Source organism: Podarcis vaucheri (genome assembly GCF_965113315.1).
Source record: "Podarcis vaucheri genome assembly, chromosome: 17".
Classification (NCBI taxonomy): domain Eukaryota; kingdom Metazoa; phylum Chordata; class Lepidosauria; order Squamata; family Lacertidae; genus Podarcis; species Podarcis vaucheri.
In genome coordinates this window covers 21,276,675-21,298,456 of record NC_138755.1, presented here as the reverse complement: position 1 = coordinate 21,298,456, position 21,782 = coordinate 21,276,675, and the positions used below count along the sequence as shown (strand labels likewise).

Sequence of the window (21,782 nt, the reverse complement as noted above, 5' to 3'; positions counted from 1 at the left end):
CCTAAAAGAACTGATCTAATGAGAGGGATTTCTCCAAATTGTATGTGAAAATAGGAAATTCAGTTTTCATGCAGCCTTGTGCACCCAATAGCCCTTTGCTATATCTAAAAACAAACAAACCAACAACCTGTATACAAATGAAACATATAAAAACTGCAATCCTATACCCACTTTCTTGGAAATAAGATCCATTAAACTCAGTGGGATTTATTTTCAAATAGGGTTGTGCTGTAAGTGTAGATACATTGCTCAGCAGAGGAAAAAGAGCTGGATTTTCTTCTCACTACCTGTAACTTCTAAGAGATACTGAAAACCATATAAGGCATTAACGAACCTGTGACTTGAACCAATACTATCATTCCATGTTTAAGCCACATGGTAAACATAATTATTCTAGATTATGCTTTTCATGTTGCTAACTTTAAAACACCAATTCTTGTTACGTTGCTTCAGCCGCTGTAAGTCATCCCGCATTCCTCTGTTAGTCCCTCTCAAATATTTGCAGGTTCTTATCACATTCTCTTGTTATCTCCTTTCCTCCAAGCTGTATGCAGTTAAACTCCCCTAGCTATCCATGAACAGAGCCATTTTTAATCCTTCCTTAATATTTGTTGCCCTTCTATGTATTCTCTCTCTTCTATCTAAGTCGTTATCATAATGAGGTGCTGTAATCCATATACAGGTGTAAGCTCTAGTGTAGCCATACTGAAACTCTGCTGAGAAGCATTATGCTTTATCACTGCTGCATCAGCATTACGATTCATACACTAGTGGAGAAGCTTCTGAGCAAGACAACAGGAAAGAAGCTAGTTTCTCAACTAGTTGTCTGTTACAGGCATTATTAAAGATGTGCAATTCTCAGGGTTAGTTGAGATGCTTGAAATCCCACTATGCAAAAGTCACCAAATGAAAGAATATTATTTTTGCAGTTACAGGCGCCGCTTCCCTGTGCCAATACATGTCATAACAATCTACATTCTGCCCTCTACACTCCTTTGAAATTGCTCTCACTAAAATAATAATAATAATAATAATTTTTTATTTATACCCCGCCCTCCCCAGCCAAGGCCGGGCTCAGAGCGGCTTACAAGCAATAATAAAAACAAGATGAGTGAATTACAACTTAAAAACAAAAATAAAATACAACATTAAAATATTAAAATGAAGCCTCATTGCAGGAGAAGGAAAAGAAAAAAGGGGGGGAGGGAATCAAATTGGCTCCAATCCAAAGGCCAGGCGGAACAACTCTGTCTTACAGGCCCTGCGGAAAGAAATCAGATCCTGCAGGGCCCTGGTCTCATGAGACAGAGCGTTCCACCAAGTTGGGGCCAGTGCTGAAAAGGCCCTGGCTCTGGTTGAAGCCAATCTAACTTCCTTAGGGCCTGGGACCACTAGGGTGTTGTTATTTATGGACCTTGAGGCTCTCCGTGGGGCATACCAGGCGAGGCACATAGATCTCCTCACCACTAAACCACGAGGTCTTTACCACATCCGCCAGACCCTCAAAGTGTCCCTATTTTCCGAGGGACATCCCTGATTCAGAGAAGCCATCCCAGTTTCTGATTTGACCCTGAAACGTCCCTTAGGATGTTCCTTAGTAAAGGTAAAGGGACCCCTGACCATTAGGTCCAGTCATGACCGACTCTGGGGTTGCGGCGCTCATCTCACTTTACTGGCCGAGGGAGCCAGCATTTGTTTCTCAGCAGACAGTTCTTCCAGGTCATGTGGCCAGCATGACTAAGCCACTTCTGGCGAACCAGAGCAGCGCACGGCAACGCCATTTACCTTTCTGCCAGAGTGGTACCTATTTATCTACTTGCACTTTGACATGCTTTTGAACTGCTAGGTTGGCAGGAGCAGGGGCTGGGCAACGGGAGCTCACCCCATCACAGGGATTCGAACCGCCAACCTTCTGATCGGCAAGTCCTAGGCTCTGTGGTTTAACCCACAGCGCCACCTACGTCCCTTTAAGATGTTCCTTAGAATGTCCCTATTTTCACTGGAGAAATGTTGGATGGTGTGGATTTATCCAACTCCTGAGCTGTCTGGAAGCAATCCTGTATAGGGAAGGTTTTTAAATGTTTAATGTTTTATTATGTTTTTATATATGTTGGAAGCCGCCCAGAGTGGCTGGGGCACTGTGTGTGTGTCGGGCAAATGTATTTTGTATGCTTGGAAGACTAGAAGTGACAGATTACGTATCCAGTTAATTGTGTATTAAGGCAACCTACCTCTGCCACCCATGACAAAAAGCCCTGACCTTCGTAATTGATATCAGTGTCAGATAAGTGCTCCTAAAAGGTGCATCCTTTTCAAGTGCTGCAGAATAGATTCAGTTTTCTCTACAAGTCTATCTTATCAGATCAGGTCAGAAGGTCATCTCCTCATCAAGCACATGCTATAGTGATTATATCTGAGCATAATCTTCAACTTAAATAGCCTCATTAAAAGCTATGAAGTTTATGGAGTGTAAATGTGCAGAGAGTCTATTAAAATGAGCACACACAAAAAAAACAAGTAAGCATGATTCTCACAGCAAATTGATTTTTTTATATTTTTTTTGTCAATTGTTTTTCTGGCAGCTGCACGAGAAGAAAAATTCAGAAACCATCCTAGTGATGAAATATTTTCTGTGTCTTACTATATTCTATTAAATAAATAAGCAGTCTTTGGGGTTTTCTTTGAGGGGGGCCCTCCAACAGCCTACCAATTGTGTGTATTTGCCTACAGCATGGAATGAAATTTTATGGATCTGTTATCACTTTCTGTAAACAGGTTTGCAGTGGAAAAGCTGACATAACCTTAAATATAGTAGACAGAAGGACGTTTTCACAAGGTTGTCCCCACTGACTTCATTCTGCTAGAAATGGTGGTAATTCCACTGGTATTTTCAGAAGGGTGTGTGTGTGTGTGTGTGTTTAAGAAAGATTACATAAAAATTGTCTTAAACTCTTTGTTTAAAATGTACAATTTCTTGTTTTAACCCATATTCTATGTGGGCTGAAAGTCAGTCTCATCTTCTGCAAGTGAAGAAAGAAACAGAGTAGTTTCAAACAGTCAGTCCTGACACATGTCAATTGGGTCCCTTTAATAGCATAATTATTATGCCTTTCAAAAAAAAATCAATACATTTGAAGCATTTCTGTTAGAATAAGCAGGAAGTAATGCCATACTAGAGAAAGGTAGCATATGATCTGTTCTTAACAATATATGGCCATCTGTCTAAAAATTTAACTCGATACCATTCTCATAGCTTAGAATTCTTTAGGAGATTTGTTGTACATCAGTGTTTCTTTGACGACAACACTGTATGTCCTTATCAGAAACTTACATTTTAGCAGTAAAGTAAAAAACAAAAAAAACCCTCTTCCTCCAAATTATGTTCATTTATACATTATCAACATTTCTGATGCTGAAAATACAGTCAAAAGGAGAGCGGGATTGCATGGGTAACCAGTTTGGAAAGCATTCTGTATGTGTTTTCCTCGGATTCTCACTGCATCTGCATCATACCACAATTCTGAGAATTCTTATTAATTACATTTCTACTCTGCCCTTCATCCAAAGATCACAGGGTGGTTTAAAACATAAAAACACAAAATGCATAATGAATGAGAATAATATCCCACACGCATTTAAAAGGCTACTGATTGTTTGACAGCCAAGGCCTGGTTGAAGAGAAATGCTTTCACCTGGCACCTTAAGATACGTCATGGTGGTGCCGGGTGAGCCACCCTGGGGAGAGCATTCCACAAAGGGGAAGCCACTGCAGAAAAGGCCCATTCTTGTGTTGCCCTGAGCTGCTTTACTAGGGGTCAGCAAACTTTTTCATCAGGGGCCGGTCCACCGTCCCTCAGACCTTGTGGGGGGCTGGACTATATTCTGAAAAATATAAATACCCTGCAAGCCGGTCCCACAGCTGTCTCCAGACCTGGAGGAGGAACGCACTCTGCACGCGCCCAGGAGCGTGTCTCGGCGCCAGCGTCGCCACCTGCCCAGAGCTGTCTGTGGCTTCAGATTGGCTGCAGGAGCTTCCTGCAGCCAATCCGAAGTTGCGCCAGTGTCGCTACCCGCCCAGAAGCCGTGCCAGCGTCGCAGAAGTCAGTCCCCGCACGGCGAGGAGTCTTCAGCGCGCGGGGACTCACCGAGCGGGTAGCAGAGACTGGGGCCAGATTTATGAGCCTGGGGGGGGGCATCCCGCCCCTGGGCCTTGGTTTGCCACCCCTGTGCTTGACTGTCCTAACTGGGATTCATGCCAGTTTACCTATTTTCCCTTCCCACACGGAGTAAAAGCCAAGATTCTTTTTCTTTAGTCAGTGGAAAAGGTGAGACTCTTCTGTATGAAAAGCCATTTTTGCAAAAATTTCTTCTGTCCCTCCATCGTACTGCTAAAAAGCTAGTTGATGCATACAGTTGTTTGCCCCAGTACCAAATTAGGAGCCATCTGAGGATCTTTTGAGAATGACTGGAAGCTGATAGGCTGAAGTCTTTTTTAATACTCTTCTCAAAATTAGAATGGGGATTTTATTTTTAGAATTCTGTTTTATTATAGGCATTGTTCCCTTACTATTTTAAGGAGCTGAAGATGTTTTGCTTATATTCACCATTTCGTACCTTCTGCTCGGTATCTTGAAGAGCAAATGATTTTTTTTTTATTTTTTGAAAAGAGCTAAGGACATTAAAGGTAGTGGTTCTTTACTTTAACCATGTGGCTGATTTTCAGTCACTTGGTTATATTTAGCATAATTAGCTTCTTATATTTTTACTTTCCTCTAAGCATTTTAGCTTTGTGAAATAAAACTAAGGCGCTCGCTGTTTGAGCAGTGTGCCAGAAGGACACTTTCAATCCTACATGTTGTACAGTATGCAACATTCCCTCAAATGTCAGTCATTATTCTTCCTGACTTTACTAGCAGTTTCTGCTCAAAATGTTTTAAGATTAATGAGGCATTTATTCTCAATCAAGAAGCTATGTGAGGATATAGTTTCGCATTCAAGTGCAAGACAGATGAATTATTAAACCTCTTTGGGTCTTTTCATTTCTTGGGATGATGCATCCACCTTTTCTGTTGTTGTTTAAGCGGCGCCATAACAAAGATGGATTCAATGTCACTCTTCTTCTGTCTCAACTATTATTATTAGTCACACAGCAAATAGTGCAGAGTTAACATAAAAATGTGCATAATCTTATGAGTGGGTGTGACACATCCTGAATGATGCAGGAGTTGAAATGAGGTGTTGCAAGCTTTGCCGAAGGGAATGCCTGGGGTGATGGCTATAGGAAGTCAAAGTACTCAATCATAGGTAACTTTGGCATTCTGCTTATCTGCAGCTGTCACTTCTAAAATGAACACGAACAGGAAGAGGAGTAAGGGTTAGAAAGCAATGCTTCTGTAATTGTATTTGATCCTACATATCACGAGTGGTGCTACACACTTGTCTACTGTGATCTCAAGATTTACCTCCTGCCTTTCCAGTCTGCATCTGTGCGATGCAAATTCAAAACTGGCTAGCACTCATTGAGCTAATTATAGCCTCTAATCAAGTCATTGTTCTTTGTCCAACAGAAGGATAAATATTTCCTTGAAAGCAGGAGCTGATTGCACCAATTCAGATCTCCCTGTTCTTCCTGATGCTACGTTTGCTGGAGGAAAAATTTCGAATGCAATATAAATCTACAGATTTATGTGATTCCAAGGACTGAGTTTAAATCTCTTGAAGTTCATGATGTCAGCCCTTTCGAATTGTGTAGTAGAGTTTTAGACTATAAAAGCAGGTCTTAAAATGACTTTGGTATCTTCGCTGGCAAAACTGAGTATTTTGACTGACCAGAAGGTCATTGATCTGCATGCGTTGCTAGTGTGATCAGAAAGCTTTGCTATAGCTTGAACTAATAAGTCTGTTTATAAAACTGGATTGCATGTGCTACCAACAGCAAGGGGGGGAAATAGTTGTTTGCTTCTAGGGCCGAGGAAACATTTTTTTCTACCTGTTTCCAACATCTGTGCTTTTTGTTGCTGTTAGTTTGTGGATTTTTTACTTCCTTGTTCTTCCCCTTAAATATGTCTCGGCTACAAATATTAAGGGACGCGGGTGGCGCTGTGGGTTAAATCACAGAGCCTAGGACTTGCCGATCAGAAGGGCGGTGGTTCAAATCCCCACGATAGGGTGAGCTCCCGTTGTTCGGTCCCTGCTCCTGCCAACCTAGCAGTTCAAAAGCACATCAAAGTGCAAGTAGATAAATAGGTACCACTCTGGTGGGAAGGTAAACGGCGTTTCCGTGTGCTGCTGTGGTCCACCAGAAGCGGCTTAGTCATGCTGGCCACATGACCTGAAAGCTGTACGCCGGCTCCCTCAGCCAATAAAGTGAGATGAGCGCCGCAATCCCAGAGTCGGCCACGACTGGACCTAATAGCCAGGGGTCCCTTTACCTTTACAAATATTAAGGTTACTCTTTATTCACAATGGTGATTCATATGTGTAATGCCTGAAATAACCTGTGCCATTGTGGTATTATAAACTAAAGAGATACAGGGTCACAGTACTTGGACAACTTTCTTTTGTTAAACAGATGACTAGCTAGTGGGAAAGGATGAGCGACTGATGTTTTCTCAATGGCAGGTTATCCTTTGGAGATAACTGGAGATCTTTCAAATCTGAACATTGAGGGTTTTGAGACACCTCACCTAAGAGAGGAGTGTATGAACGTAGATAGGTGCATTGTGTGTGTGTGAGAGAGAGAGAGAGAAAGAGAGGGAGAGGGAGAGAGAGAAGCAACAGGAGCTCTTTTGACACTGTAAGAGAGAGGCACAATATTTGCTGAAAGCACCTTGGAGCATATGATGTCTCTCTCTCTAGGGATCTGATGAGAGGTGGTAGGCCTGGTAGGAACATTGTGCTGCTTGCCTCAACCTATGCTCCACCTATATTTGTGTTAGTTTTATATATATATATATATATATATATATATATATATATATATATATATATATATATATATATATATATGCTTTCGTAGATTTTCACGGGTATAGGAATGCAGGTTTTGGTGTCTTCGGGTGTCTTCCCGTGTAAGAGTCGGGGTGTCTGTGCGACGTTTCGACGAGGTCTCACTCGTCATCTTCAGGCTGGTGCTTTCGGCTTCTTGTTACTGGAACAGAGCAGAGTCTGGTGTTTGAGTTCCTATAAATACTGTTGAGGGGTGTGGTGTATAGCCTCCAACGTTCTGGGTAGAGAGGAAGTTCCTAGATTAGAGTGCCTTTTCTTCTTTTGTTCCTTAATTACTTGAGGGATATCTTGGGTGATTTCATGAGTGATATTCTGAATATCACTGGGTGGGTCATTAATTACTTGAGGGATATCTTGGGTGATTTCATGAGTGATATTCTGAATATCACTGGGTGGGTCATTAAGTGTAGATTAGTTGCTAAAGCTCTCGTGTCTTGACCTCTTGAGCTTGTGAAGAGTTTTTCTGAGAAGATGGCTGTGCTGCATTTAGTTGTGCTCTGGCTTGGCTTCGTGTATAGGGGCGAGCTATGGTTTTGTGCCTTGTGCCAGCCAGATCTGTGTAGGGATTGCAGGGGGGTGCAGCATCCGGAGGTGCCACTATAGTTTGGTTGCTGGATGGAGTCTGTAAGATATCCCTCAAGTAATTAATGACCCACCCAGTGATATTCAGAATATCACTCATGAAATCACCCAAGATATCCCTCAAGTAATTAAGGAACAAAAGAAGAAAAGGCACACTAATCTAGGAACTTCCTCTCTACCCAGAACGTTGGAGGCTATACACCACACCCCTCAACAGTATTTATAGGAACTCAAACACCAGACTCTGCTCTGTTCCAGTAACAAGAAGCCGAAAGCACCAGCCTGAAGATGACGAGTGAGACCTCGTCGAAACGTCGCACAGACACCCCGACTCTTACACGGGAAGACACCCGAAGACACCAAAACCTGCATATATATATATATATATATATATATATATATATATATATATATATATATTTCAAATAGCAAATTTAACTAAGAAGAAAAACATGTATTCTTTCTTTTGCTAAATTTACACGTGTACCGCATATTTATATATTAACAAACAATGGAGCACAAGGTACGTTTCCAATTATCTCTCTCTCCAAAGGAAGCCACACACTGGTACTGCTGCCCTCCAGAACTTCTCACTGCTTGGACATGGAGTGGAAGAAGCATGAAACAATGGCTTCCACAAATAAGCTGGAGAGGGTAGGCAACCATGCACTAATGAGAAAGGGTCCCCATGTTTATTGGTTCCGGATCCAGTCTAACAAACAATAGATAGTAGCATAAATCATCCTTGAATTTGAGGTTCCAGCATTAAAACAAGTGACCCTAAGGCCATATTAAGTATACAACATCTCTCCAGGGCTGCGTACTAATTTGAGAAGGCAAAAACCTTGTTAGTCAAGACAGATCTGGGTTCATGACAGCCCTTACCACGCTGAACATATTCAGACTGCCCACACAATGAAACTCATTTTAATTGTCGTTGCTAATGCTGAGGCGCCACACCTGTCCCTTCACTGAAAGAAAACCGGCAAACTTGTTGCTAAAGCAGCCGTGCTGTCTAACTCTGTTCACTGAACTGAACTGATAATTACGTTCTGACTTAAAAGACACCCTGTCAGTTCCCAGGATTGACTTTTGCCATTCCCCCTCCCCTTTACACCCACCCGCAACTCTGCAGGAGCTGCAACAAAAGCAGTTTTATAAGTCCTGGAACTTCTGATTGCCTGATAAGGAACCTTTCACAATTTTCTCTGGTGGCCAGCAAGAGAGGAAAAATTCAATTTTGCCTGGAAAGAATGCCTACCCTGCTAAAATGAAAACATATTACAGATACAGAAATTGACTCTGGGCACATTTTAATAGCAATTCACCAAGCAAACACTGAACTACCTATATATGTGAATCACTATTTTTGTAATAATCTGTTCCAAATTGGTATTTGCCATTTTATTTCCCTGCCTTGGTTAATATGCACACCATATCTGCTACCTGCTGTTTTGTTCTTTACCAACAGCTACAAGGAATCTAAAAAAATAGGGGGAGAAACCTGCTTACATTATCTACTCCTCCAACCTGTTCTCTTTTATTTTTCATAAAATAGTAAGAAATTACACTGGTGTGAGAAGTAACAATATATTCTACTATGGTGAGGCTGATGGGAGGTGAGAGGAAGTCAAAATGTATGTATTTTGAAAAACTTCTCTATAGTCTTTCTTGCTGATGTTTGGCAATGTTCCCAGTTCAAGTAGGAGACAGGATGGCCATCAAAAAGTCTTAGAGAGTTTGGGGTGGGGAGTGCTGGTTAAGGAAAGCCATGGGAACACAAGATTATTATTACAAAATAGGAAATGCTAGAACTGGAAAAAGAGCAAACCCTTTAATTTCTGGGCTGTCATCAGGAATTGCCCATATCTTTTCATTACTCTTGGGGCTAGGAATTTGTTTGTTACAAGCTGAATGAAAGCTGAATTCAGTGCCCATCTTGCAAAGAATCTCTGAAAATTGTACATACACAGACTTGCACATGATTGATTCTCTTATAATTTATCAAGTTAAGAAAAAAATTCACTCAACATATACACAAGGGAGAGTTTTGTGCCACCAACCCCTCGGGGAATAGGGAGATGTCTCATTTAGGCTGGAGATAGATTAGAGTGTCTATCTCCCCCGAGAGCAGAAAGTGGTATGGTAGAAGTAATGTTGACTGCAGTGTGCACACTCATCCTATTTATGTATACAGTCAAGTGGTTTTACAGAGTTTTGTGGTAGTTGGACCACCTGTTCATTCATGCATTGTCATGCACCAGAGTCTGAATAAGACTTACAATATAAATAGGCAACATACTTCAATCAATTAAATAAAAAAAAATATGAAACAGATAATCAGCTGTACCAAGGCTCATAATCAGCTGTATTCCAAAACTCATCATCAGATGATGGGAAGTTTTGCTTCCGCACATTTGCTTCTGTACATGAGTCTGGCAAACTGCTCTGAGCTGAAACATTCTTTCCTAGAATGTTCAGTTCACATTGAGTTCATGAAACATACCCTGACCTGTTCTTAAAGCATGGTTGACCACATCTTTGGAATACAATAGTTATGCCCTGTTAAGTTTTGCTATATCAATCACTAGTTATAGTTTAAGTCTTGCTATATCAATCATTAGTAATTGTTTAATTACGAGGTCTTCATGCCTGTCCAACTCTGTGTTCCTTTTCCCAACCTTTAATCTATTGATGATTAATGTCTTATATGCAACCCTTGCAATGTATTTGTGTTAACCAATCAGCAACAAGCACATACGTGGCAATGCTGTAATATTCAATAAAAGGGACTCCCCGAGACATGCTCGGGAGATGCCTCCCATATGACACTTGTCACTCGTCTGTCGTTTATTTCAACCCAACAATCATATAAAGATTTTTTAAAAAACAAAACAAATTCTTCTTGACTTCCCATCCCTCCTTGCTTTTTGTTGCTCCTTTTTATTAGCTGCTTTAGAACACATTTTTATTATCTAAGCCCTGATCTCATTAGCGCCCACTCTGTGGAACACCCTCTCTTCAGATGTGAAGGAAATAAGTAGCTATCCTATTTTTAAAAGACATCTGAAGGCAGCCCTGTTCACGGAAGTTTTTAATATTTAACGCTGTATTGTTTTTAATACTTGATTGGGAGCCACCCAGAGTGGCTGGGGAAACTCAGCCAGATGGGCAGGGTATAAATAATAAATTATTATTATTATTATTATTATTATTATTATTATTATTATTATTATTATTATTAATTTCAGCACTCCACTGCTTATATTTCAATTCCTGCCTGCGACTGCATGTATGGATGTATGGATGATAGTTTGATAGTTTGATAGTTTGATAGTTTGATAGATAATCTATCAATGGTATATGATGTATGTAATAATATACGTCCTGTTTATTATTTATGCTCCGCCCATCTGGCTGGGTTTCCCCAGCCACTCCAGGCAGCTTCCAGCAAAATATTAAAATACAATAATTCATAAAATATTGAAAGTTTCCCTAAACAGGGCTGCCTTCAGATATCTTCTAAAAGTCAGATAGTTGTTTATTCGTTGGCATCTGGTGGGAGGGCGTTCCACAGGGCGGGTGCCACTATTGAGAAGGCCCTCTGCCTGGCTCCCTGTCACTTGGCTTCTCGCAGTAAGGGAACCGCCAGAAGGCCCTCGGAGCTGGACCTCAGTGTCCGGGCAGAACAATGGGGGTGGAGATGCTCCTTCAGGTATACTGGGCCGAGGCCATTTAGGGCTTTAAAGGTCAGCACCAACACTTTGAATTGTGCTTGGAAACGTACTGGGAGCCAATGTAGGTCTTTCAAGACCGGTGTTATGTGGTCTCAGCGGCCACTCCCAGGCATCATGTATATGATGCATATTTTGCTCTAGGAGGCTTAGTTTGGTCAAAATTGAATATAGGCTTCCAGAGTTAATGTTAAATACATTACTTCTGGTAAATGAGCCACTATAGCCACTGGAGGGGCTGTGAAAATATGTGCCCCAGGCTTTGTAGACTCGTCTACCCATGTACTATCTGAAACCATTGGCTGCTAGATGTGAAATCTTTTTCAACTCTCTTACCCCACAACTAGAAAGTAAGTTTAGGATTGAAACCTCAGTTGCTGCAGAGTCCATTTCTGTTCCTGTGACAGGAAGGTTTCAATTAGCGGTTTCACAACATTTTTTAAAACAATAGCAGATGGGCACTCATTTCCATTAAAAAATAAAAGAAAAAAAGGTGATGAAATCAGCAAGTATTAAAGCTTTCCCATTCGCTGCAGGAAGAGAAACTGAGGTTGAAAACATGGTTCACTCTATATCCAGTCTGCTCCCACCACTGGTTTGGGAAGTAGTGTACACATGATAACCACATTCCACATCTGTCCTGTAATTTCTTATGAAATATCGCATTTCTCCCAGCTTCCATCCAAATTGAGAAAACAAATGACCTGGCTGCATTTTAAACTGTTAATATCTGCACAGCCTGACACCGTGACAATTAGAAAAGGCTGTTTAAGGGACAATTAAGAAGCTATTCATTGAAAGCTTCTATTAAGAAGCCATTTCCTCAGCATGCATGTATTTGATCAGCCCTCTGCTGCCGACAATATCTGTCTGTATGGCACACTGTGGTCAGAACAGGGCGAGATGATGTCTAGGAAGTTTGTTGGATGAATGGCCCTGCAAGAGTAGATTACCTGCAGCGTTAACACAGCAATAGTTTTTAGTCTGGTACTCTGGTATCTGTACATTTGGCATCCACTCTGATCAAGTACATGCATGCTGATTGTCCCTAAAATTTCAATCAACCCCCGTAGAGACAAGGGCAGATATTATCAGTAGTCCCACTTTTCAGGGTGACATGCCTCTGCAGTATTGAAAGAAGTTGTGCAGTGTTCAGCAATTAAACAATGATGTCCCATGCCAAGGCAGATGAGAAGTACCAGGAAGTTCTGCACCTTCTTTGTCCGTCTGGCAGTGGCAGCATTACAGCTGATAGAAAAGCCTGAAGGGGCAAATGATTCGTTTCTGATTTTTTCTCTCCAGATAAGAGATTAATTGTCGGTTGTTTTCTCTGTTGACATTATACCACATATCTTATTTACCACGTACTAGTATGCAATCAGAAATTCAATTTAAACCATAACAAGATAGTTAAAACAGAAATAAGAATTTTTCTCTCAGCTATGGTTGGCAGAATGCGCTTTTATGTCCCTTTCACATACGATCAGGAGGTTTAGTTGGGTCTTCACTGTGAACAACAACTAAATAAAATGCATAACTTACTGCTGTCCAGGCTCCTCTTTTGCATCGAGAACATAGCCATCTATCATTGATTTCATGGGAAGGAACACCATAGCAACCTATAATAAGAGAGAGCTAGGATGATAAACAGATTCTGTACTTCATTATCTTTCTAGCTAAACAGACAAGCTAGCTATTAAAAAAAGATACTACATTTGCATAGTGTGTGATTAAAAAAAGTAAAGAACGAGCATTTCTCCAACAGTAAGCTTAGCAGTTATACTGGCTGCTGGAAGGTCACCTATGCTACCAACAGTTCTCATTCCTAAAACCAGCACTGTTATCTTTAACAATCTTTTCACTATGCTAGACTGGCAGCTTTGAAATCCCAATTACTTTTCCAGGTGGTAAAATACAATCTGAACACTGCAGCAATAACTCTCCATAACAGAGAGCTGGTGTAGCATGGTGATTAACACTGCAGTCTATATACCCTTATTTGTGAAAGTAGCTTAGGAGTTTGATTGTGTAGGTGCCCTATATCAAAAAACCAGGAAAGGGGTTGCTATCATTTTGGGGTCAGTGGGCATATTTGGAATTTTGGGGAAGTACTGTGGGCACCAGTCATCAGAGGCTCCCTTGTGCCCTTGGTAAGGACCCCGCATCCCTTGCACCCTTCTAATCGGTGCCCGCTGCCAACCAACTAGGGAGGGTCCTCCCCCTGCAGGGCAGGTGGGATTTTTGCACCGCCCTGGGTCTGCACCCTTGGTGGGGGTCAACCTAACCAACCCCTGCCAGGCATATAATAGCAGTCATGGGAAAACACAAAATGGCTGCTGTGGGCGAGTGGTATAATGCCTGTCCCATCTAAAAAAAAGAGAGAGATGACCACAAATTGGTGCAGACATGCCCCCATCAGCCACTACATCAAAGGCACCGGAACAGCTGCCATGCTTGCTCACAGAGATCTGAGTTCAAAACAGATGGGAGGGTTGGCACCTAATAAAATGTGGACATGTTGAAGGAGAGGCTGAGTCAGTGCAAACAGAGCTATCTCTTATGCATTGGATTTTTAAGGCAATATCTCCTGAGACCTTTCGCAGGTGCTATTGGTCACAGTGGCGCCCATGGGTACCACATTGGTGGCCCCTATGCACAACTGAGGAGGTCCTCCTCAGTTTCTTTGAGCAGACTTGGAGCGTGTTGCACAGCCTACCATGAACTGGCTGCCCATCCCAATGCTGCTTGCATAGGGCGCATGACTGCCTCCATGCTTCTCCAGCTGCATGAGGCTGTCTGTCATTCCAGTAGGAGAAGCACCAGTCCCAGCTGACCAACAGCCTCATGTGCATGAGGTTGTCTGTCAGCCAGACACAGGGTGTGAGGCAAGCAGTCACAACCTGTGAGAGCAGCACTGAGGTAGGTAGCCAGCTCGAGGTGGGTTGTGCAACTCGCCCCAGTTGTACTCAGAAACTGAGCAGGGCTACAGTGGTACCTCGGGTTAAGAACTTAATTCGTTCTGGAGGTCCGTTCTTAACCTGAAACTGTTCTTAACCTGAGGTACCACTTTAGCTAATGGGGCCTCCTGCTGCCACCGCGCCGCCACCACGCGATAACTGTTCTCATCCTGAAGCAAAGTTCTTAACCCGAGGTACTATTTCTGGGTTTGCAGAGTCTGTAACCTGAAGCGTCTGTAACCTGAAGTGTCTGTAACCCGAGGTACCACTGTATTTGCTTGTGAGCAGAGCCATCTTTCCCACTGGGCTTACTGGCGCATTGCGCCAGGACACTGGCCTCTCAGGGGCGCCCCAGCGAGTGGGGCAGCTGCGCGGCTTTGCTGGCGGCCTCCCCTTTCCCTACACACATGCCAGCTGTGCCCCGTCAACCATATGGCTGGCGGGCATGCAGATTGCCTCCCAAGCCTCCGCGGGAGGAGAGTGATCCCCACAGAGGCTTAGGATGGAAGCTGCGCCCCGCCAACCATATGGCTGGCAGGCTGCAGCTTCCTTCCCAAGCCTCTGTGGGAGGAGAGTGATCCCTGCAGAGGATATGCTTAAGATGGCCCTGCTTGTGAGAGCACTCATTCAATATTTGAAGTCAAGAAATTATATTTACTTGCATGGACCTGTACACAACACTTCGCACACGAAATCAGCAGACTTGTTCCATCTTCTTCAAGAAAGCCATTGGACGGATAGTTTTCAGTGTTCTCCTCACTATAAATAAAACATATCTCTGGAATAAGTGGTTTTGTCTTTTCTCTGGCCACAAAAGCTTCTCTTTGTTTTGTTGCTGAGCAACTATAGTGTTCTTCATTAGGGTTGTCAGCCTGAAAAACATATTTGAAAAAGAAGAAATTTGCTCTTTTTCTTTTACTTGGTAAGTTTCTTTAAATAATAATAAAACCAAGTCGCATTGCTTCTAAAATATCCGTCCCGTGTTTCAGATATTTCAGTATTTTGACAGTTGTAAAATTAAGTGTCAAGCTTAAGCAGCCTAAATTTATTGCTCATTTAAATCTTTCGTTGCATTCATTTCTTATTACTAAATTTTACAGTTTTACAGACCTTACACACACCTACTGGCCTGGTCCGCATGTCACATTAAACCATAGTCTAATGGCTTAATATGATGAGGAAACCATTCCACTCACAGCAGCTCCAGAAACTGGGAAACTCATCTTTGGAGATGCAACTACTGCTGCCACTTAAGGAGGAATTGCTCCTCAGTGTACTCTGCAACAGCAAACGGTATCTGCTCTTGTCAGAACTTAGTTAGGAGAAAGTATTGGACCTTTGCCTCATCACATTGCACAACAAGCTCTTGATGCATGGTTTCCCCCCTCTCCTGCTAATCATGGATTAAGGTAAGAAGCACTTCACATCAGGTTACTGGACGGTGTGTTACACCTGTCTGCTTAGCAACTATCTAGGGATGGGAGACTACACCTCCAGTATTGTTGAGATGTTGTGGTAGGATTGGAGGAAAGCAGGGGGAAAGACAGTTTGAGCATTCTGCAACATCTACCAGCTGGGCAGGGACTTCAGTTCCATAAAGGGAGTTTTCTATTGGGCACCTATAAGGAATTGAGCGTGGCAAGAGTGTAATTGTGCAAGATTTGGAAAAAGATTTTAGAGGGGCAAAAATGTCACCACTACCAGCCTGATCTAGTACAGCATTTTTCTCATTTTTTTAGCATGAATCTTGGGAGAGGGGATAGCCATTTATATGTGCTTATCTATCACTAGTATATGGCATGCCAAAAGTGCAGTGAAATGCAGTGGCAAACACTCTACAGCCAAGCCATAGGAAAATGGCAATTTAAGCGGTAGAAGTAAAGAAAATGCAAAATTAATCATTCCAGCCCTTCATAGTGAGCAGGAGAGCCCTTGGATATAAAATGAGGTAGCAAAATGAAGAGACATTGCCCCATGAAAACTGTACTTAAATCAATGCAATTATTCAATGAGGGGACCTTTATGAAATAAATTGTACTCTTCAAAAATAAATATAGTGCAATTTAACCACTTCTCTGCATGCTTGCATAGGAAGGGACTGTGATACGGGAACCAGCTTTGCATGAACTCCACAGGGTGAGTCCAGAGGAGCCGAATCATACCCTCAAATATGTATAATGAATTTGTACGTCTCAAATATCTGAGTTAATGGAAATCTCCATTCCCTTGCTATCTTTGTTGTGCTTATCCAGTGTGTGTTTATCCAATGCTAAAGCTACCAAGCCTACCACAGAGAGCAGAAATTGCTCCGTTTCCATTTCCTTGCTTTTTGGCAGTTGGACTCTACCCCTTGGAATCACGGTATCTATTTTGACAAGCTAAGTGATGGACCGTTTACCATTCAATCCTTTACTTGCTTAAAAAAAAAAAGGATAGAGGATAAAGAGAAAATCGGCAGTTTTGTCACAAAGCAGCACTCTACAAATATTTGGGTTTCTTTTGTTTATAAATACCTCTCAAACTGTGAAAAGCTTCCTTACCTTGTAGTAAGGCTTGAGGAGCGTGCATATGGCGCAGCAGGGTTCCAAATTGGCAACAGCTGCATTGTATTCCTTTTCAGCAGTGAAATTTGGTGCTCTGTTCTGCCAAAGGTAGACAAGAGGCTTGGCCCAGGACTCTGTTTCTTGTATGTCTTCTTCAGTTAAGAGAGACTCGGGCAGTTCTTAAATGAAAATGACATTTGAAAAGGCTGTGTTCTGAGAGCGACAATGGCAAACAACAATTTAAGCAGCATATAAAAGGGAAGTGGATGGCAAGTCCACATATGAAAACAAGCCCACGAGAACAGACACATTCAGACTGAAGAGGAAGCTTGCACTGCAAAAGTACAAAAGGAGAATCCGCCCTCCCCACGTTTGTTACAGACGCCCGTTCCTGCTAAAAACAATACATAACACCATGTCAACATGGTTGTGGTTCGAGGACCCGATCCCCGCAATGCGGAATGAATACACAAGGACACGTGATATAAGGTTAATGGGCAAGAAAAGGCCACAACTTTATTGATTACAGCAAGTGAAAAGGTATTGGCTTAGGCATTGGATTACATCAGCTGACTCCATCCCCTCAGAAGGGGTGAGTCTAAAACAAGGGGGGGTTATTCACCAGTAGGTGGAGCCTGTTGATGCTAATCCAACTATAGGCTCTCCCCTGATGTCACCGAGGGTCGTGCCATGGTCTCCCGCCAAGCAGGCATCGGACAGAGTACACGACCGCCAGATTCCTTTAACGGAATACCCAAAAATTGAAGGCATAGGCGACGGCCACACCTAGCCCTTTCACACACCACAACACATTATTCCAATGCCTAACCACCACCTGAGCCCAAAAAGGCTCGCCGCCAATACCCTCACAGCTGTAACCAATCCCTAATGCTGCTGATAACGCTGTCTAACCAAATGTCATTCTCCTGGTCTGAGAGAAGAACCCCGTCATTCCGATACAAGGCCTGGGCGCCAATCCGGATACAGTCATGAGAAATGACTCGGCCATTCATAAAGCGCACCCAACAGGCTATTGCCAGATTTAAGAGTTTCCTGGTTTTTTCAATGGCCATACAGTTCTGCGCACCGCGCAAAACAATTCTCTTCAGGAAGGAGGACCAGAACACCGTTCTTCCAGGACACAAGGCAGCAATCTCATCCAAATCTCTTTTTATGTTCCACAACAAGTCCGCACTTCTTCTGTCAACAAGGTCATTCTCCCCTAATTGAATGAGAAGGATGTCGGGAGGGCCGAACGTGGCTACTCACGACGGGACGACGAAGAGTGAGGCCGGGGGGGCTGGCGCCGCAGCATTTAGGCTGCTGTACACGCCCCCTCGGAGACACCTGGTTGGGTGCCTGCCCGTGGGCGTGGGCGCTAGCCAGGTGAGTGGGAGGCAGGGGGATAACGCCCCCTGCTAGAGGCGGAGCTCGGGCTCCCGCCCACAACCACTCCCCTCTCTTCCAGGAGGAGAGTCTTTGCCACCAATGATCAAAACTGTATCCTGATTGGGGAATAACAGCTCTCACGATCATTTGTTGCTGTGGGATATATTTTAAAAGGGGAAAGAGTACTTATGATTTACTTATTTCTGATTAACACCTCCATTATACAGAAGAATTTGATGCTGGTAAAAACGCTGAAGCATCAGATTCCTTCAGACCGTGACGACATGCATCTAAGTTGACAAAATACTTTTATAGATCGTTAATGATGAGTTATCTTTAATTCCTGCAGAAAAGCAGTAAGCCAATTATAAAATGGCATGTTTCTTTAGTTTAAGAAAACGTTGCATAGACAAGTTTTCAAAAAGGTTTCTCCCTCATTTGCTTACTGAACAGTTTCTCCATAATGATGCAGTACTTCCCTGCAGCTACCCTTCTTTATTCCTCCATGTCTTTGTGAAAACAGGGAAAGTCTCACAGGATACAGAGTCTGAAGACATCTGCAGAATAGGGGCAGGGGGTGGAACACTGTGCTGAATGGCTTTGAAGCCTCAGCCACTACAAAGAATTTTTGTAATCTTTGTGTTGGCTATCCGTACTGTACGTATCACTTAACAATTTTTCCAAACTTCTAAGCACTAAGAGGCCCACATTTCATGCATGTGCCCATGCAAGGATTTGGAAATTGTAGACCAAATAAGCTTGACTCCTGCATTCCCCTTCTGAGCTTCGTGTTCAGTAGAGTATAAAATAAGCAATCCCGAAGACAAGACAACATGCTATCTTTATCTGTGAGCTCTGCATGGGGTTTAGATAATTAAATTTTTCTTACCAGCACAAATTATTTTATATTTAAACTGAACTTCATCAATGCTTTCACAGCCATTTAATGTGATGCTTTATTTTAAGATACAGATCGAGAAACAGGCAAAAAGAAGCCAAAACAAACACATTTCAGTAGGAAAATGTTGACACAATATTGTGTCCAATTATGGAGCCATGGTAATGCTAAATCTCTATGTAAACCATATAAGTGTGTGTATAATTACTTATCAATGCAAGCAGCCACTATTCTTGCATATGCAAGAATATGCTCTGTTATCCTTTTCTCTCCCTGAGATCTGGCCATTGGTTGTTGTTGTTTTCCTTACAGCATTTATCAACTTGATCTGCTTTAGAAAGTTCATTGCATAGGAAAGTTTAATGAAATACTCTTTTTCTCAGAAAGCCTGTGATGAGTAACAAGTATATATATAGATATTACTGGGTCAGGAGAAGAAGAAAAACCATTCACCCACACCCTGTCGAAGCAGATACTGTGGATTAGTAACTTTGGGAGAAGTGAGCTTGTACACCTAGAGTGGACCCCTGTATGCGATTACTCAGAAGTAAGTCCCATTAAGCTTTAAAATGCTTAGCCCAAAGTAAGGGGGATAGGATTATAGTTCAAGGCTGTAATCCTAGCCCCATTTATCTGGGAGTAAGCCCCCACTTAATTCAAGAGGATGTACATCTGAGTAGATATGGTTAGGATCAGGGGTCAACAACCTTTTTCAGCCGTGGGCCGGTTCACTGTCCCTCGGACCACTTGGTAGGTCGGACTATATTTTGGGGGTGAAATGAACGAATTCCTATGCCCCACAAATAACCCAGAGATGCATTTTAAATAAAAGCACACATTCTACTCATGTAAAAACACACTGATTCCCGGACCATCCGCAGGCCGGATTGAGAAGGCGATTGGGCCACATCTGGCCCACAGGTCTTAGGTTGCCTACCCCTAGTTAGGATTGTACTGTTAGTCTTCTAAGGTAGAGAGAAATTCATTGTTTTCTATACTACAAGGCAGTCCAAGAATGATATTGAATTGGGATGTCTATTTTTAAAGTTCTACACAGGGTGAGAATCTAAAACAGAATCACAGAGTTGAAAAGCTGGAAGGGTCCACAATGGTCAGCCAGTCCAAAAAGGCTTAAGAGGCAAATGAGGATGCTGCTCTGTGATACACTCCCCTGCTAACATCAGAATTGTAGAACTGCCATTGCCAACCCATGGGTATGTCAAATGTGCACACCTGGGCTTCACCAGAAAATGAGTATAGCTACCACCCTCAAGTTGGATTGAGGCTGGCTTGGACTAAATTGCATGAAACTCCAGGATTTCCATCGGTTAAAGAAGGGTTAACTGGGTTGGGTAACGATCACGCGCTATGACAAAGGCAGGATTTTACAGACTTGTAACATGTATCCTAATACAGTTCCATTCAACTAAACTATAGTACTGCATTTCACAAGAAATTGCAAGACAGTTCTAGATTGTCTCTAAGGTCACGTGCACAGGGCTTCAAAATCCAGTGGTGGATTTTTGCACTAGAGCCGGAGTGAACAGTAATGTGGGACATAGGTGTTCAACTGAGTGAACTTTGATATATCCAGTGACTTTCAAGCTAGGAAAATTTCACCCAAATGTAGCAGAAGTGCATCAAGAATGTATAGACCTTAAGGAAATCTTCTGAAAAAACTAACACAATTTTGCAGGATGTCAGCATTTGAATTCTTAGTTTGTTTCTTCTTGCATACAGAATGTGCTTAAAATTACCCAAAGCTATGTAGAACTCTTCACCTGTTTTCTGGTGCCAGATCAAAATGATGAAAAACCTACTAATTTCAGTTTTGCAAATTATCTCATCAATATAAATGAATTCTATTTTAAGCCTTGTCTGTCTGTATGCCTGTGTCTCATTTTCCTGAAAAGAATGCACAAGCATGCAAAGCAAAATATGACTCAAAATGCAAATTAAGATCGTCTAATCAAACAACAGTGCCTACGCACAACTTTTTATCTACAGCGTGGTCGCAAGGATCCATCCTTAATTTAAAAATAAAAATAAAAATTGACAAACAGGGATCAGCCACAAAAGAAACCTAAAAGGGACAAGAATACTCACAAAGGATTTCTATAAACAAAACATCCAATTGTTGATAAGAATAGCACTGAAATAAGTATGAGCCCTATACAGAGGTTATACCAGTACTTAGCAGGGCCTCTGATCTTGCACACTGGCTAGTCCCACTCCCAAGCATTCACTGCGGAGTGTGTGGCTAGTCGGAGAGTTTGATGCCAAGGGTGTGGCAAAGGGTTTCGCTTTTATCAGGCTACAGCACAGGTTCCAATGCTAAGGTATGTTGGATTCTCTATAAAATAATGCATAATTATTTCTCCTATCACTATGAAATTTGGTATAATTTTGAGTGAGGGATACACAGCCCAAGCCATTTTGCCACCTGAGGCAGGAACCCTTGATGCCGCCACCCTCAGCTGCCACTCACTGCATGCAGCGAAGAAGACACCCAAAGTTTTGCAAGGCATCACCAAAATCTTCCACACTCTTGCTAAGCCTGTGGCAGGCTAAGGCTTAGGGAGGCCTGTATTAAGGCCCCTCTCCACTTTGTTTGGCCTGTGGGCAAGTCCTACCCAGTCTGGTGTCCTACGTGCCACTTGGCCTAGCCTGC

The 21,782-nt window shown here is 42.4% G+C and overlaps 1 protein-coding gene across 4 annotated transcripts in view; it reads right to left on the bottom strand.

Moving 5' to 3' along the window:
- Positions 1-21,782, bottom strand: part of KDM4C (lysine demethylase 4C) — a 198,468-nt gene that overhangs the window by 63,016 nt on the left and 113,670 nt on the right. For all 4 annotated transcript variants that reach the window (XM_082204636.1, XM_082204639.1, XM_082204638.1 and 1 more), the window contains exons 14-16: positions 16,822-17,003; positions 14,940-15,153; positions 12,867-12,943 (exon numbers count right to left, since the gene is read on the bottom strand). In XM_082204636.1, coding sequence (XP_082060762.1) covers positions 12,867-12,943; positions 14,940-15,153; positions 16,822-17,003 — 473 coding nt within the window. The remainder of the gene's footprint in view (positions 1-12,866; positions 12,944-14,939; positions 15,154-16,821; positions 17,004-21,782) is intronic.